Source organism: Electrona antarctica, assembly GCF_951216825.1.
Source record: "Electrona antarctica genome assembly, chromosome: 19".
In the NCBI taxonomy this organism is placed as follows: domain Eukaryota; kingdom Metazoa; phylum Chordata; class Actinopteri; order Myctophiformes; family Myctophidae; genus Electrona; species Electrona antarctica.
In genome coordinates, this window is record NC_136800.1 from 29,582,381 (window position 1) to 29,600,671 (window position 18,291).

At 41.0% G+C, this 18,291-nt stretch overlaps 1 protein-coding gene across 2 annotated transcripts in view; it reads left to right on the forward strand.

Moving 5' to 3' along the window:
* The window catches only part of cdc73 (cell division cycle 73, Paf1/RNA polymerase II complex component, homolog), a 42,693-nt gene extending 33,081 nt beyond the window's left edge, over window positions 1-9,612 (forward strand). Inside the window, exons 13-18 of one of the 2 annotated variants that reach the window (XM_079529929.1) lie at window positions 735-822; window positions 4,075-4,236; window positions 4,946-5,046; window positions 6,675-6,816; window positions 8,186-8,263; window positions 8,294-9,612. In XM_079529929.1, coding sequence (XP_079386055.1) covers window positions 735-822; window positions 4,075-4,236; window positions 4,946-5,046; window positions 6,675-6,816; window positions 8,186-8,222 — 530 coding nt within the window. In that variant the 3' untranslated portion in view covers window positions 8,223-8,263; window positions 8,294-9,612. Of the gene's footprint in view, window positions 1-734; window positions 823-4,074; window positions 4,237-4,945; window positions 5,047-6,674; window positions 6,817-8,185 lie in introns of both variants that reach the window. The other variant, XM_079529928.1, reaches the window with a different exon arrangement.
* The last annotated feature ends 8,679 nt before the right edge of the window (window positions 9,613-18,291 follow it).

Genomic DNA, 18,291 nt, shown 5'->3' on the forward strand with positions numbered 1-18,291 from the left:
TTGTGACTAATCTGCAAAATAAATGCTTACCAATGGCTTTCTTCACAAATGTTTTCATAAAGGTGTCAATATCACCTTTCAATTTGTTCCAACCCTTGGGAAACCTTGTGACAGCTGCTGAAAGTTGGGGTACCATTAACACGTTGGATCCGTATGACGAGTATACCTGTCCTATACCTACCTGACGCTGGGTACAGATGACGAGAAGGCTCGTCTTAAGGCATTTGATATCGCTATAGCATTGCCTCGCTGCGTTTCATTTTTTTAACAGCTCCGGTTGCTATGCACGGTTGCCAGGGCCCCGCCCGCACTGGTGTTTTTTCTCAATAGCCATTCCTTTCTGTTTTAGGCCGCACCTTTGCAGGCTTTTTTCGCGGAAATGTGCTGTCTGTGGTGTGACCAGAACTGCGATGTTCAGAGGTCTTTTCTGATTATCCGGTGAGCGTGATGGGAACAACGTTTGCTAGAGCAAGGATTGGCCTTATTTTAACTTGGTAGCATTAACGCTAATACTTAAGCATTCAAGATGGAAGCCAAAACCGGACGCGAGTCATAGTGGAATAGCCTGAAAACACCCGGCACCCAAGCACCACCACTTTTGTCCACCAAATGGCACTTAAAGCTGTTGGTAAGCATTCATTTTGCAGATTTTACACAAATTTGGGTTGTGTGTGTGTGTGTGTGTGTGTCCTTTACCGTGGTACATGGTTTTAAATTCCTTCCTAACCCTGCAGGGTCCCGGACCCCCATCGTCATCATCCCCGCCGCCACCACCTCTCTCATCACCATGCTCAACGCTAAGGACCTCCTCCAAGACCTCAAGTAAGCCTGAGTTTATGCCTGTTGGGATTTACCATTGCTCTGTCATCCTCAGAGCTCTCATTGTTAAAGCTCTGTGTTTCTATAGTATGTACGAACGTTTCCGTCCGCCACACCAGCTTTATCCAATCAGGAGAGAGATAATTTTAGAGATATATATATTTTTTAAATCAGCTTAAATTTTGATCGTGTTCCAGGTCTGCTCATTTTTTGTCTTTCTTTCATTTCACGTCTGTGTCCTAAGCCTAGGGCATTCACGAATACTGATTTTTGGTATTCGACTTTGATTACCTAAAGGTAGGTCGTTTATTCGCTGGTTAAATATCTTATTTTTTTTCATCCAATATAAATGAGCATTCATCATTAAAACGCTTTGTTGCAAGCCTTAAACAACCAGCGAGTAAAGGTTTACCTAATGTAGGATCATCGAATGGTTGTGAAAGGCAGCTGTGCATTCTGATGGGACTAAACTCACAGCAGCTCTTCCTTTCAACCATGAATCATAGCAGACTTACAAATGCCAATACGTTATGGATTGGACGTGCTGAGAGCTTGTAGATCTGCTATTTTTTATATGCAACGTCGTTCTACGACAGAACATCACATAACATGCTGCTATTCTCTGTAAAAGAGAGCCTCTGGTTGAAATGAAATGTAGCAAACAAACATATTAATTCAACATGAAGTTGAATAAGAAACATGGTGTCGCCGCAAGAGCTTCTGTAATGTCCTACCAAACTGTGGATATACTCGGCACCAGAAGGGACTGCTACTGTCACGACACGTCTCCAATCTAGCTTGTTAAACAATCTATATTAATCAACAACCGTAAGTAAAGTATTTATATCTGTCTGGCATGAATGCTGCCGTTTCAAGTTTACAGTTCAGTATGAGTTCAGTTCAGAAAATTCTCTTTAGTGCCAGCTTCGTCATTCTGCCTTTTCAGAAAAGGGACAAAGGGGACAGGGAGAGCAAGGTCGTGGTTTTTCCTTTCAGCACACGTTTCTTGGAATTATTCGTTATCCGGTTGTGTAGAACCAAGCGAGATGATAATGAATGTCTAATAAATGTACGCTATACCCAACAGCATGTTTAATTAGGCCTCCGTATCTACAGTACCATGCACACATAAACTGAAGAAAAAACACCAACCCACACGTCACAAAGACGACTGGAAATCCACATGCTAGCTTTTTTTCCCCCCCTCCAAGCTGGAAAAGAAAAATGAGCGTGCATTCATTCATGAGATTAAGTGCACATGTGGCCTACCCGCCAACGCCAGGGCCTCGCAGATACACCTCTGGTGTAAATGGAACTATAAATCAACCAGGCGTTCTAAAGCCCAATTTATACTCTGTCGTGCGGCGCTGTCATTTGTGGGGAAGTAATTGATTTTCAGAGCTAACGACGCACTGGTTTTTCCAGCCAGTCTGTATAATTAGACAACAGGTAAGAGGCGTTGTGTACTGTACATGTACTGTACATTCTTAACACTGCTACAGCCCATGGCCTGTGTCGTTCATGTTACAAAAAAGAAGAAAACGAACCCTTAGAAACAGGCATGGTTCTCAAAGTATCAGTTCAACCTCAACCCCAGCATCCATATTCTAGGGGGAACATTAGCAAAAATAATAGCCAATCTACAAGCTCACAACTTCGTGAGATTGTAGATCAGCTATTTTAACCACTTGTGTGGTACTAGGTGTCATAAAAACAGCTCCCGTAGGATTTTTGTGCTAAAATTTCAGATCTTGGTCCTATAGAGTCCAAACTATGAGAAAATGATGGGGTTAAAATTTCCATTTGTCATCTATTTGGGACCTCCCATAATAGTACGCCAGACAATTAATGTCAGATTTTCATAATATTAGGGTTGTTTTATAGGTTTTTAAATATTCTGAGTTGATTTCTTACACTTTGAAAGTAGCCAGAATAATCTTTTCTGACTTTTGGTTGGGGTCTTTCTTCACCCAGGACCCCCCGGACTCATCTCAGTACTCATTACATTCCTCGCTCTGCTCTTGTTCCAGAGCAATGTCAAATTAGATAATAATTGAAGCATTAAAGCATTAAAAAAGTATGTTTATATGTATCTTGCGTTTATGTATTGTACTTTGATAGTTTATTAGTATTCTGCCATTATGGTTTACAGGCGTTACTGCAGGGAATAAAGGTATTGCAACTTCTCACTTTGGGCACGCAGAACGTGTCCATTTATTTCACACACACACACACACACACACATCTATGGTTGCAAAGCAGGTTGCAAGGGACGGTGCAGCTGCTCAAACAATACCCTGCCTTAATAATAAACTCCTCTGCAAATGCTATGGTGGAGACTGTCAACACTATTTGAGAGGACATTCAATGTATTCATTGTATTGTATTCATGTATTGACCATGGTCAATTATGCCTACAATACATTATTTGCGGGATCTATTCATCTTCGTCATCATCAGCATCTGCACCGTCCCTTGCAACCTGCTTTGCAACCACATTTGATGAGCTCAAGTACTGCCTTTGGAGCAGGGAGGGCAAGACACCTGACTGGAACATACCCTCCACTCTCTGAATTCCATCCATTTTGTTCGATTGGTGGAAGCTCAGGGCAATTTGTCAGGTAGCCAGAATTATCTTAGCCAGTATTAGCTACTACTCATTTTTGTAATCTGCCCAGCTACAAAAACTTTTAATGCTTCAATTATTATCTAATTTGACATTGTTCTGGAACAGGAGCAGAGCGAGGAATGTAATGAGTACTGAGATGAGTCCGGGGGGTCCTGGGTGAAGAAAGACCCCAACCAAAAGTCAGAAAAGATGGGAGGTCCCAAAATATATGACCCCCCAGATGAAGGTGGGGGTCAGGAAAATTGGAACCCCGTCATTTTCTGACAGTTTTGGTCCCTATAAAAGCCAAAACAGCAAAAGAAAATCATACGGAAGTACACCTCGTACCACACTTTATTATATACATCAGGTATAAAAATCTAAATAAATCTCAAGAAAATGTGAAGAATTTGAAACATTTTATCAATCTCAAACTTTGTATGGCGGACAAAAAAAGATTTCTGATGTGGTTCTGCGTACAAATACAGAACCCTACATGAGATTTTGACATGAAAATGTTAGAGAACCACAGTTTTTAAATGTCTCTCTCTCTCTCTCTCTCTCTCTCTCTCTCTCTCTCTCTCTCTCTCTCTCTCTCTCTCTCTCTCTCTCTCTCTCTCTCCCCCTCTCCCCCTCTCCCCCCTCAGGTTTGTGACGTCGGAGGAGAAGAAGAAGCAGGGTATTCCCCGGGACAACGAGGTGCTGCTCCAGCGTCGTAAAGACCAGATCCAGCCTGGTGGGAACACGGTCAGTGTCACCGTGCCCTACCGCGTCATCGACCAGCCCCTCAAGCTGGCTCCTCAGGACTGGTGAGTCACACCCACCTGTGTTGCCATGTCTGCTTATTGCAAGCGACTTTGGGCTTGGTTTGTCTGAAGTTTTCAGTCACTAAATATCGGTGGGGTTTTATTTTTAATAACTGTGGGGTTTTCTTTTTAGAGTGTAAGTGTAGTTACTCATTTGTGGTTGCTTCCACATTTTCTGAATATTGTTTAAAGCAATGGTTCTCAAACATGTCACCTTGGTGTCAAATTGGACAGGGACTTTAAGTTTGACAATCAGATTAACTTGTTGTTAAATCCAGCTTCTATCAGCTGAGGCTTTTAGCCAAAGTCAAGTCTGCTATAAACCTTTTTGATTATGAACCTCTTATCCATGCTTTTATCTCAACCAGACTTGATTACTGTAATGCACTTTGTGTTGCCTGTCACGCCCATAGTAGTAGTCCAAAACGGAGCACGGAAGTATGATCACATCCTCCCCAATTCTTTGGGCAATCATAGAATTACTTTCTATGATTCTGACCGAGTTTCCGTTTCCATTAAGCAATGTGTTTGTGTTTCACCCTGTTTATTGTTTTACTCTTGGTATTTTATATTTGTTTACTTAGTGTACAGCACTTTGGTTCAACGCTGTTGTTTTAAATATGCTCTATAAATAAAGTGGAATGGATTGATTCAGTGTGGAATAATATAAGGATATTATTAAAAATATTTTTTATAATAATGTATCTTGCAGGGACCGTGTGGTAGCTGTGTTCGTTCAGGGTCCTGCCTGGCAGTTCAAGGGTTGGCCCTGGTTGCTGCCCGATGGATCGCCTGTTGACATTTTTGCCAAAAGTAAGTTCTGGATGTTATACGTGACCCCCCCCCCCCCCCCCTCAAATTGTATTTGAACCTGTCTTTTAGGTCTTTTCACAACAATAAATAATGCTTTAATTGTAATCGTGTAGGGTTGTTAAGCAGCTGTGGCATATGTTGGCACCGCACTGTCGTAGAAAAGAACCAAGCACTTGTATAGAAGCACTTGTATAGTATGTCAAATCCAGTCTTGAGAACCACCGACGGTCACTGTGAAAAACAGAATGAGTCCTGATGTTTGTTTTTTGAAATATGTGTTAATGTATTTGTATTAAAGAGCTGGAGAGATGAGCAGAGTCAGCAGACCCCTGTTACTGAACAAACACTCTATTGCTATGATTATTACTAGACCCCTGTTAGTGAACAAACACTCTATTGCTATGATTATTACTAGACCCCTGTTACTGAACAAACACTCTATTGCTATGATTATTACTAGACCCCTGTTACTGAACAAACACTCTATTGCTATGATTATTACTAGACCCCTGTTACTGAACAAACACTCTATTGCTATGATTATTACTAGACCCCTGTTACTGAACAAACACTCTATTGCTATGATTATTACTATCACAATATTGAGCTTTAACTTTAACTGAGCTTTAACCCATTTAGACCTGAGGACGCATCTGTGTCATATTATAGCTTTTAACCCATTTTGGGCGGGAACCCCTTTTGGTGTTTTAACTAAGCATTATGTTATACTTTAGCTATTGAAAAATAGCAGATCTACAAGCTCCTAGCGCGCCACCGAGTGGCGCGCTATGAACTTGTAGGTCTGCTATTTTTGAAAAATCGTAAAAATGCGGCACAAATCTTTGAATTTATATTCTTTCAGAGCGAACGTTTTTTTTATTTCGACGTCAGGCCTGAATGGGTTAACCCAGCAATATTGCTTCCACAGGGCTCAGAATTTACTTTTTCACTTGGTGGCACCGGTGCTCCCACTTTCTCAATAGGCTACACATTGATTGATTCTGAATATTTAAATTATATTTAAAAAACGGCTTCAAAAGAAACTCATTTGCCGAAATATACCAACTGTGTTCCTATGAATAATCTCTGCCTAGCTCTGACACACACTGCCTTCTCATTCACAGACACCGTTTCTTTCTCCGTAGCCGGCTCAGATATTTTCTCAACCTCAAACACTTGAAGTAATGTACTTTCTGACACGCAGTGACATTGTACACAAAGCTCTTTAATGTCGAAGCAGCAGTACTCTGCTCCGTTGTGTCAATGAGTAAACGGTCTACATGCTAACGCTTTTGGCACCAAGAGTTAACTGGGGCAGCTCAACCTCAGAGGGGAATGCACGTTGGATGGCAGGACCAGGGAGGGCTTAGAGGGGAATGCACGTTGGATGGCAGGACCAGGGAGGGCTTGTTTTGGTTCACTCGACATGCCACTTTGGTCACACCACTGCAACTATTGGCAGTCACACAATTGCTCCCAATTATATTTTTAGGACGCACTAATAACATTTCAGCCGCATTTGCGACCAAAACAGTTGAGACCTGTTAATTAGCCCTAAACAGACAGGTTTCCTCTTTTATTTTCATGTTCAATGTCCCATCTATTGTGTGTGTGTGTGTCCCCTGCAGTTCGTGCGTTCCATCTGAAGTATGACGAGGCTAAGACGGACCCCAACGTCGGGAAGTGGGACGTGACGGTGCTGGAGCTTAGCCACCACAAACGCCACCTGGACCGTCCTGTCTTCCTGAAGTTCTGGGAAACTCTCGACAGGTGTGTGTGTGTGTGTGTGTGTGTGTGTGTGTGTGTCGAAGATTATCTTAGTGATTGGTCTGTTGATTAGTTAAATTAAAGGAAGTGATTTTATTTAATTTTTGTATTAAAATAAGTTTTAATTGTCTCTACATTCTGATAGCAGTCATTGCTATAGCGTGTTTGTTCAATTACAGGAGTCTCCCTTTCTCTCCAGCTCTTTAACCCATTTTGACCTGAGATCAGATTCTAAAAATGTCTTCTACATCCTGACAGTTTTCTGAAAAAGCTATGTTTCTATGTCAGTCGTTCTTCGATTTTTCAAAAATAGCAGACCTACAAGCTCCTAGCGCGCCACTCGGTGGCGCGCTATGAGCTTGTAGATCTGCTATTTTTCAATAGCTAAAGCATAACATAATGCTAACAGAGGGGTTCCCGCCCAAAATGGGTTAATCAGAAATGAACATTTCAGGTCAGGATACCAATTTCATCAAGTCAGGAGCGATAACTCACACAGGGTACATGATTACCAAGTGAATTTGGAAGTGATGACACAAAGAAATTGTCAGACAAATCTGGAACTGGAACAGTATTACATTTAAGCTGACAATTCTCTTCCTGATTGGCTGAAATTGGCAACCCATCTGAAAATGTATTTATTGTTTACTAAAGATCTGGGGAGACCCCTGTTACTGTAACACACTATAGCAATGATTGCCATCAGAATATTGTGCTCTGGTCCCTTGGGTGTCTGACAGTGTGGCCCCCTGAACAATTCAGTTGAATAGCCCTGACCTATATCAACTTGAGTGTATGCACATTGTTGTGCTGCTTTGCTTATTGGACAGAGCCCATGACCTCTCGAACAAACTCTGCCTCTCTAGCCCGGGCAGCAAAGCTCCATGTTGATTTGGAGAACAGTGAACGCTGCAGCATAACTGTTGCAGACAGACAAGTGACTTCAGATGGCACTAATATGAGACCTGTAGAAATTATGTATTGCATATATAGTTGCTGTTGGGCAGAATCTCCATTAGTCTTTTTTCTAAAAAATTATTGCACTTGATCATACTACAGCTTCACTCAAAAATATCAGATACGATATATTACATATAGCATATATATTCTATATTTAGCAGCCCACATATGCCTAAATGTATTCTCTGTCGCATGCTGAAAATGGCAGACATGCAAGCCTGTTGGTCTGCTATTTCTGGCATCGACAAAGTATGAATCTGTAGGATGGATTTGTTTAGCTATCGGCTGATTTCAATATGGAGTTAAGAGGTTTCTGACTGCCCGACAGCAACAACATAACGATCCGTATATATATATATATATATATAAGTCCTGTGACTCATGTTAACACTGTTGTTTTTGTCTCTCACAGATACATGGTCAAACACAAAGCCCACCTCAGGTTCTAAGCTCAGACCACCAGTGAGTTCTTCTACACCCACCACTACCCCACACACACACACACACACACACACACACACACACACACACACACACACACACACACACACTCTTCTCTGGACACTGGGGCAGGATTTTTTTTGGATTGTTTTTGCATTATGTTTGTTTTTATTTTTGGGGGACATTTTTATTTCCACATGTAGTTTCGGTAAATGATTATACCCAACAACAAAAAAAGGAAGGATTTTATATGGACAAAAAAAAAATCATGACTTTGGAAGACAAGACACAATCATAAAACAAGATGGAGGCATGTGAACTTGCAGGGAAGGAACGGACTTCTGTGTTTTCTTTTCCCCAACTGTAAAAATCAGTTCTCCATTTGAAATAATATTTGAATAATAAAATGGGGCCTATAGGCATCAGGATGAAACATCCCACACTCTTTTTATTTTGATGTGTTGGAGGGGGGTGGGGGGAAGGGGGGGGGGGGGGGGGGGTGGGTAGGGTAGGGTAGTGCAGTGCATAGGGACTCAAAATTCGGTATGTAAAGCAGTGGTTCTCAAACGTTTTGATTTCAAGGACCCCCAGTTGTGGCGTGTACTAAGCCACGGACCCCCATAACTCCTGAGACCAGTAACGGTCCGTCTGGTGTGAGCCCTTAAGGCTCATAAATACTCCAGTTTTTGGTGATAAGTTGGCACCGTCACTTTCATAATGACTCGAGGCCATCATAAACGCGGTGATGTCCTTAAGCTTTAACCCTCTGTTGCAGATTCAAAACCCCTGTGCCTGCAAAACCAAAGGGACCGATAGCCCAGAGTGAAAGGACTTGTCTGACAGTAAAAACAGAGAGATGTGTCTGGGTGAAGCTGATCACCGCGGCAAGTGACGTAATGTTGTAGTTTTCTAACCTTCAGAAAACTACACTGCGGTGATAAGCTATCACCTCAAACTGGAGTATGAATAGGCCTTTAACTCTCAACAATTTAGCTGGGAGACTCCCTGGAACCCCCAGCAAAGACCCCTGGGGGTCCCCCGGGCCCCTCGTTGAGAACCACACATGTAAACGGTTCAGCTGTTTCCTGGTCGGTCCACATGTAAATATGGTGGAACGTCTCAGAGCCAATGGTCTTTTTGGGTTAGTGTTTACTTTTACATACTTACTTCAGGCTCTTGATCCTTATTGGTTCTGTGGTTCTACTAAATGCTGAAGTGAAGCAGTCTGTTCAAAGCCACAATATGTTTCAGCTATTTTCTTTTTCTTTTTTTGTCAGCTGAGTCCAGGGTTTGGTCATGCTATGATTCTGCAAAAGGTTTCGTATTGTGCAGAAATGATAAAGTAGTGCTTCTCGAGTTTAATTCTGAAATGGACAATAAAGTCTTGTGGAGAAAGAATGACCTGTGTGCCATCTGTTTAATGCTGTGATTTGTTAGAATATATCGTTGCTGGCGGGCAAAAATCTCATCTAACTTTGTATGTTTTTTTTCGTAAATTAATTAACGCTCTACTTGATCATACTACCACACCACACACAACTAGCACATACACAAGCATATAGGTCTGCTACTGTTGCTGTTTTTGAATTTGAACAGTTTTGAACCGTTTGAACATATGAGGTTTCCATCTGACGACGAGCACATTTAAAAACAACCAGGGTTGGCCAAAGCAACAGAAAATATACAAGAGAAAACAACACTTGCACACAATTTATACAACTACAGGGCCACACACAAGTAGCAGATGTACAAGCTCGAAATGCGGTGCGAAGCGATACGATTTGAGGTTGTAGATCTGAAACGTTTTCTACTTTTTGAATTTGAATCCTGAAAAGTAACCGTTTTGGTTTTATGACATATGAGGTTTCCACCCGACAGACGATGAGTAAGATGTGTCTTTTTGCTGTCTTATCTACATTTTATGATGCTACGTTACGTGGCTGAGTCACATACTGGTGCTGCTCGGTGACTCAGTTTATACACACAGACACACACACACTCAGCTATTTATAGAAACACATTAAAATAGAGCCTGGCCTATATAGATCACAATGAGCAACACACCTGCTCTTTAATACTGTGTGCAGACAAAATAGTAGAGTATAGGTGTCTCATAAAGATCAGTGTGTTGATCTGTCTACATGTAAAGGGGATTGCTATTTATTTATTCACTTTCAAAAAAAGAACTGGTCTGCAGGCTATTTTTTTATACAGGTAAAGTCCCACTGAGATACAAGATCTACCGGTATATCCCTTTCCAGAATAGCAACACTAGAAAAGTTTCAACAATAGGCTATACAACAATTAATATTATAAAGAATAGTACAATAAAAATAAATTACAGGGTAAAAGTCATTCAAAACAAAAGTTTGCCAATTTCCTTGCATTTACACAAACGATTACAGCATTCTAAATATGTTATATCGTATTGCTTTTTCATCACTATTCCTGGCAGGTCGTTTAGCCAGAGCCTGGAATCGAACTTGCGTGACCTTTTTAGCAGGCAGGGTTTAAATTAGCTGCAAAGCATGACGTTTTGCCTTTTATAACAACAGTACCGACTGAGCCATTTCATCCAAACTTTGGGTTGTGAGTAACGAGCCCACACAGATGATTATTTTTTTAATGAAGCCAGTACTCTACATTACAACAAATATCCATTGGCTCATGGAGGCTTCATTTTTTCATGTACAAACTTCTCAACTGGGACTTTAGATAATGGTCCATAGATTGTGTAGAACGCAAATTAATCAAACATCCCAGGATAAAAATGGGTTTCAATTGATTGCTACAGCCCCACCCTTTGACCAATGGTTGTGAGTTTCACATCTTCGCTATTTGGCATAGCCCTCTATTAGAATAATTCAAAATAATAAATTGGTATGGGTCAATGTAGCATACTGTGACCTTTAGAAGGCTACTGTACCATCTCATAATTAGCCTCATTTTGCTCAGTCACTATGCAACAGGGTTTCTTTAAAACATAAACCAAATTGAATATTAGGTGAAATTGCAAAATAATGATTGTTCTGCTAAATACGGTGAGTGCCACGTTCAACCTGCCATCCCTCGTATTTTGGGTATGTTTGTAGGCATATTTTGGGCATTATGGGCAAATCTTTCCATGCCAATACAGTCATTTGAAGCAGACAATATGTAGTTAAAACATACAGATTGTAGCTGTAATGTGGCTTAGCCTTAGTGAACCTACAGCTGATGGAGGATACCTTAACCTACGCCCTTACTTACCGTATCAAAAGGAATTCCATCCAGAATTTGTAATTATAAATTGCATACATTTTACAGAACAAACACTTCAGGATCTCTAATGTGGCAAAATATTCGCTGGGGGAAATGAGTCAAAGCTAAATGTTGTTTTGCCTGATAAAACATTAAACATTTGTATTATTATCCTGTCATGTTGTATACTACACTTCATTATTCAGTAAATGGATCATGCTCTCTACTACAACTACTTAAACATCTTCTTTACAAACGTGTTTGTAAGGTACATACAAAACTGAGTGCCCTGCAACCCCACAAGGCCACTGGCCATGACAATAATCCCTCCAAATTTCTCAGAGACTCAGCCGTCTCTATAACTCCAGTCATCACCCACATAATTAACCTCTACATCAAACGGGACAGGTCCCTCAAGATTTCAAACTTGCCAAAGTAACCCACCTGCACAAGAAAGGGAGCAAATTAGACCCCGGCAACTACCGCCCTATTTCTATTCTTAGCTCCATCTCGAAAGTGATGGAAAAAATAGTCTGAACTGGTTCAAAAGTATCTTGCCACAAAATAATTAATGTACGAATTACAATCTGGCTTCAGAACATCCCACTCCACTGACGCATGCCTCCTCTATTTGAGCGACCACATCAAACACGAGGTGGATGCTGGCAAATACTGCGGCATGGTCATGCTGGACCTCCAAAAGGCTTTTGACACCGTGAACCACTCCATACTGGTAACGAGCTAAAAGCAATTGGTTTTGATAGCACAGTAAGCTGGATGCAATCCTACCTGGAGGGGAGAGAACAGATGGTGGAGGTGAACGGAACACTGAACTCGGTAGAATCTGCACCTGGCTCACTGATAACAAACTATCTTTACCCCTGGGAAAAACTGAATCCATTCTGTTTGGATCAAATAATAATCTCAGCAAGGCAGGTGGCTTCTTGGTTAGAGGGTATCTGCCCATAGATCCGAAGTCCCGTTAGTCCGAACATGCATTAAGGTCATCAAAGGGCACCTACGGACGGCTGCAATTCAAAACTGGCCCCCGTACATTCTGAATCCCCCACCCACCCCTTTTTCCCCTCACTGTATATTTTTTTCTCCCCTTTTACCTCCTTTTATGATGATTTCCTCTTTTTGGCTATAAGTGTATATTTGTATGTCTCTAAATGTTCTGATGAATTGAAAATGGTGGACCCTATTGTAAACAAGTGTAATGCTTTATGATGTCGTCCACAGTTAACAGTTTTTGTATTGCGTTGTGCAATGTACTGTAATTCTGCAAACTGTTAATAAATACTTCAATCAATCAAAACCATGCTCCATCTGTATGGTCAGCTCTGTATCACTAAACTATTATGTGCAAAATTTGAGTTTTAACCATTTCATCTATTTAGTTGACCCCATCCCCCATGCCTCCTCCTGTTTTCACTCCACACAAATACCCCACCCAAAATAGCCCATCTACAAACTCGCAACCTCTCGCATTGCGACAAGATGTGAGCCTGTAGTTCGGCTATTTTCACTGAATGTTCGCCCCAAGAATAGGGATCTTAGGATTTTGTAGTGTCAAGTATTGGGTTTTAAATCAACCATAACTATTATTTCTTCTATTTTTACGTTAGATCTTTTAAACTCTAACCATGACATATCGGCACATGTTGCCTGTACAAGGTCTGCCAGCCAGGATGCTTCTCTCTGCAGAATTGATTAGATCCGTGTGACCTTTAGCTATCAAAGAGTCCTTTAACAACTCGGTTGACTGATTTAAAATGGGAGTCCAGACCATTTACTCACATAGAACATCAGATAGCACAACCGATGCCCTAGAAAGACTTCATTCATTCAGCAGTGACTTCGTACTGACGTCACAAATCGTGTTCTCCTGACTGCGTTTCTTCACACTGTGGCCCGGAAATCAGGCGCGCACAGTCGGCCTCAGCGAAGGCTTCAAAAAAGGGCTGGCCACCCGACACCTTCACGGTGTTGTTGATTTAATTCTAAAGATTGTGCAAATGGCTCTGTGAGGTCAAATCAGTGTTCTTCACATAAGTACCTACTTGAGCTGACCGGAGCTGAGCCAATCCCTGCAGCATCCAACTTTTTAACGGGATGCACTCAAATCAGCTCCACTCTTTGTTCTGGTGGTCATTGACAATCCCTCTCCAGGTAATAGCTTCATGAGGCTGGCCTTTCCCACGGCCAGGTTCATCCCAGGATGCAAGCAGAGATAGGAGGGTTTACACCACAAGTGTCCTCAATCGAAAACTCTTCACTGGGTAAAGACCAGTGGTTCTCAACGATTTTCATGTCCAGGACCCCCAAATCAAGACGTAAGACTCCCATTTGAAAATATTTTTTTTTTGCCAGGAACCCCTATAAGAGAAGTTGTTCGATTACAATTAGTACAGAAGCCTACACCGTCTATACTGTGTAGGTGGAGAGAGTGAAAGCTATCATCTGATTGGATTACCTTTCTAGCCGGTGAAATAAAGGTGAAATCTATTCTTCAAATCCAATGTCCCTATTTTGAGTACAGGCAAAAAAAAAATGCGTACAAGGTTACAAGCTCACAACGCGTTGCACTGCGAGTCTGCGACGTGGTGTGAATCTTTTTTTTAGTGACATAATACAACTTTTTGAGGAAATGCACTAGGTTACTTTCCACCAGGGGAGGATGGGGCAGAGGATGTCATGAAGATGGAGGATGGATGACAGAGGGCGGGGAAGGAATTGACCAGTGAGCTTCCCCATCAATCAAGGAGGCCGGCTTGTGATGGCAACAGATTGCTTTTGTTAAAACAACCAGGGGAAGGAAAAATCAATATGCTCCGGAGACTCTGTGTTCCTCCTCACACAGGAATGGACAAATAGCATATCCATGATGACTTCCTGGATCTCTTTTATCTGTCACGATATCTATGAGGAGCTTCGGTTTTCACACCTGAATCTGTGCTAGATTCAAAATCTGGTATTAATATAACTGAAGGTACCCCGTGCAAAATATTGCTTCCAGTACCCCCTGACATTCTCTGTACGCCTCCCAGGGGCCGCCCCCGTTGAGAACCACTATAGTCTAAAACGTGCAGGAATGAGAGAGCACGTGACATCATCAGGGATGGAGCACGTGACATCAGTGACATCATCGGTGATGGAGATCCCTGATGTCATCAATATTAAGCCCATATGGAGATCCCTGATGTCACCAATATTGGCCAGCAAGTCTACATCTGACCTCAAACCCTTAGATCTCCATATATGGATCTGACCTGTTCTGACATTCCATATGTTGATCCTTCACCATCCATCCTTCCTCTTCGATGTCTCCCTTTTGACTGATACCTGTCCATTTAAACTCTAGATAGGCCTACCCCAAAGTTATTAGTGCAGCCGTTCCTGGCAGCCGGCAAAAACTAGAGTTCTCAACAGGCCCGAAATTAAGTGTCTGGCACTCTATCCATTGGCTGCGTACAGTGAGTCACACCCATCACCAAAAGCTTGACAGCACCCCAGTAGCAGCACCCACTGCTCCTAATAGTTAGGATTTGTAAATGTATACATAAGGGTATGTTTGGAACCACCTCGAGGAGCGTCCAGGTCCCTGGACACCGCTTTGAGAACCACTGGCCTGGATGAATGCACAATGCTGATTAATGTAGATCAAGGTGGGGGATGGGGTAGCAGGGAATTCGCTTCCTTATATTCCTTATTGGCTTCATTCTTTTTTAAACAGATTCTGGACGTCTGGTCTGTCGCCATGGCAACACAACTGCAGCCTGCTTCACAAAGTACTTAATGTGAAGACACGGTTGTTTTTTTATAGATCATTTTGATTGATAGACCTTCATTGATCCTCGTGATTAAATTCAGATGTCACAGGAGGAGACACAGCATGACAGTATGAATCAAACGCAGGAGATGTACAGATTAAGAATGAGTGAGAAAAAAGACCAGATGAAAATAAATAAGAACTAGAACTGCACTCTGTCGAGTGCCTACTTGCTTGTTGCACACAAGTAGGCCATAAATGGCCTACTAGTGCGCAAGCAGAGCGTGCAAGTACTGTAGACCGCTACAAACTTTAAAATTTCAGCCTCTCTGTGAAAGAACGTTTGCAATATTTAATTATTAGGTTTAGCTATTTGCTACGTACCTTTTTCTTTGTATACATTTTTCGATCACACAGTTCTAGTTTATGAGTTTCATTTCCGTTAACCAACCGTTCCTTTCGTCTTTCATCCGTTTCTTTTGTTCGGATATTTCTAAGTCGTCTGTTTCTCTTATGTATTTTATTTTCTTGAATTTCAAGTGGTATTTTACTCATATCCTTTTTAACGTATGAATTCCGTCTTTTTGAAAGCCGTTCCTTTCATTGTCCATCGGTTTAATTTATTCGGTTTTTCTTGGTCCTTACGGTTTTGCTTTTTCTTTCTATCCTGAGTATCCTTATAACCATACCTACCATCGTACCAAAAATCAAAAACTTGTTGATTTTGGACGAATTCAGACCCAGCTATCATGCAAGTGATGATTTGATTTGAACATGCACATACAACATTATCAGGCCTAAATTTGCCCTTCAATTTTTTTATTTAAATAACACATAAAAATACATGCTTTTTTGTATTGAATGTACCAAGAGGTTTGAATTAAGAGCCCACTGTACGGTTACCCTTTTGTAAAAGTGTCGACCGGCCTTCAACACTATCAGTACCTGAATATACAGTCTATCAGTGGTGAATATGTGTACGTATACGGTATACAGTCTATCAACAATGAATCTATGAGTGAATATAAGTGAAAGAGTCTCACAAAACAGAACAGTAATACGTTATATGGGTCTGTGTGTACATTCCTGTAGTCCATGTGTAAACCAGAGTCAAGCAGGAGTCAGTAGGCCTAATACCAAACAACAGAACACAGAGCAGGTTTTAAGGGTAAGACCACTTTTGCAGAGGTTTGGGTTGTGTAGTTACCTTGCCATGATGTAACTCCAAATGTGGACAAGAAATTAATTGACATTGACTTAGACTACATTGTACGCTGAAACAGCTTTCAAAATCACTCTTTTAGTACGTAAACAAACACAAACAAAGTTGATTCAGACAATATTGACTCTATATTGTCTATATTATGGAGCATCAACAAAACTCCTGTGGTTTTTTTTTTTTTTATAAAAATGTTAACTTCCTGTTGATTTTACTATTTTGAAGATCTAGATCCGGATCCATGGATACAGTCCGAGTTTTCTTCCTAATAAAAAATGAACAAATTCCACAAAAAACTAGATACTATTCATTTTTCATGATCCAAACTATACTGCATGTAATCTATATCTATAGTAGTAGTGTGTGGGTATCTGTATCATGTGTCTAAATGTGTGAGAGGGTGTCCGCTGTTGGTCAAAATGGTTTCATATAATAATCCAGATCTGACCACTGCACTGAAATGAAGACTACTTTTTGTCCAGTAAATTTAAATTACAGTGTTTCCCTTCAACAGTGGTTAATAGTCTTTGTTATTTGATTTGAGGACATTGCGTGTGTGTGCGCACACGTGTGAGTGTGTGTGTGTGTGTGTGTGTGTGTGTGTGTGTGTGCGTGCGCGTAGAGGCAGGCAGCACTTGGTTTTATTTTTAAATGTGCGTGAATGATAAATATATTGTGAATGTGTCTATTTCAAAGCCAGATGTGAAAGTTTAGGTTTGTGCATACATACACCATAGCATAGCCTAATGTTAGATGGAATCTTGTATGGCACTTCAGTTACTTTATCTTGCCAGGAGATGGCGCAGTTCACCATCAAACCACAGAGGGTAATGGAGGCAAACTGCACATCATCTTGTCAGGACTCAGAGTCAGGAGTGAGTGAGTTCTGCAGAAGAGCAGAGAGCAATATAGCCCTACAGCAAAGTGTGTGTTGGACTGTTGGTTCACTTACCATCCTCACAGTTGTTGTAATCTCTAAATCAGGGGTGGGCAACTTTGACGATGGAGAGGGCCACTAATATATATTTCCACACTCACTCCAGACATTACATATTACTGTCGTATAGCAACCATAGCAGATATACAAGCTCAAAACTACGCGTTTTGAGCTTGTATATTGGATATTTTTTATATATTTGAATCAAAACACAGAATACAAACATTTTTATTTAATTTCAAATGCCTTTCAAATGCATTTAATTATAGTTATGTTAACTTTAGGAATATAACATTTTAATACAAGTCATTAAGCTACTATTATAGACTGTATAAGTAATTAATATGGGTCATGTTTGCATGTTTGGAATTGTAACAGCTTGAAATCAATAATATTATAATAATGCATTTCCAATGGGAATCACATGGTTTGACCAAACACAAATGTTTGATCAAACCATGTGACTCCCATTGGAAAAGCATTGTGGCGGCCATTAAACACAGACAAGACACAGAACATGTGTTTGATATGTTTGTATGGGGCCAAAGGCTCCAGTCACATAAAACGGGTTCTCAACCCATGGGTCGCGACCCCTCAGGGGGTCGCCAAATTATTTTGGATGTCCCCAAAAAAAAATTAAACATATTTTTTGCAACTCAATGGCTGGAAAATGGAAATTAAGAGTTTACATAGTACGTGGTGCATGCATAAACTTTCCTTAATGATTAAATCTGTTTTCAGTATTCATTTATGATGTATTTTCTCTATTATTAAGGTTATTTTTGCAGTCAGTTTGTATTGGTGGTAGGGAAGGGGGGCGGGGCGGGGGTCACGAGACATGGCCAAAGCATTTCTGGGGGTCCCCAGCCAAAAGCGTTGAGAACCCCTGACATAAAAGACGCCTGCTCT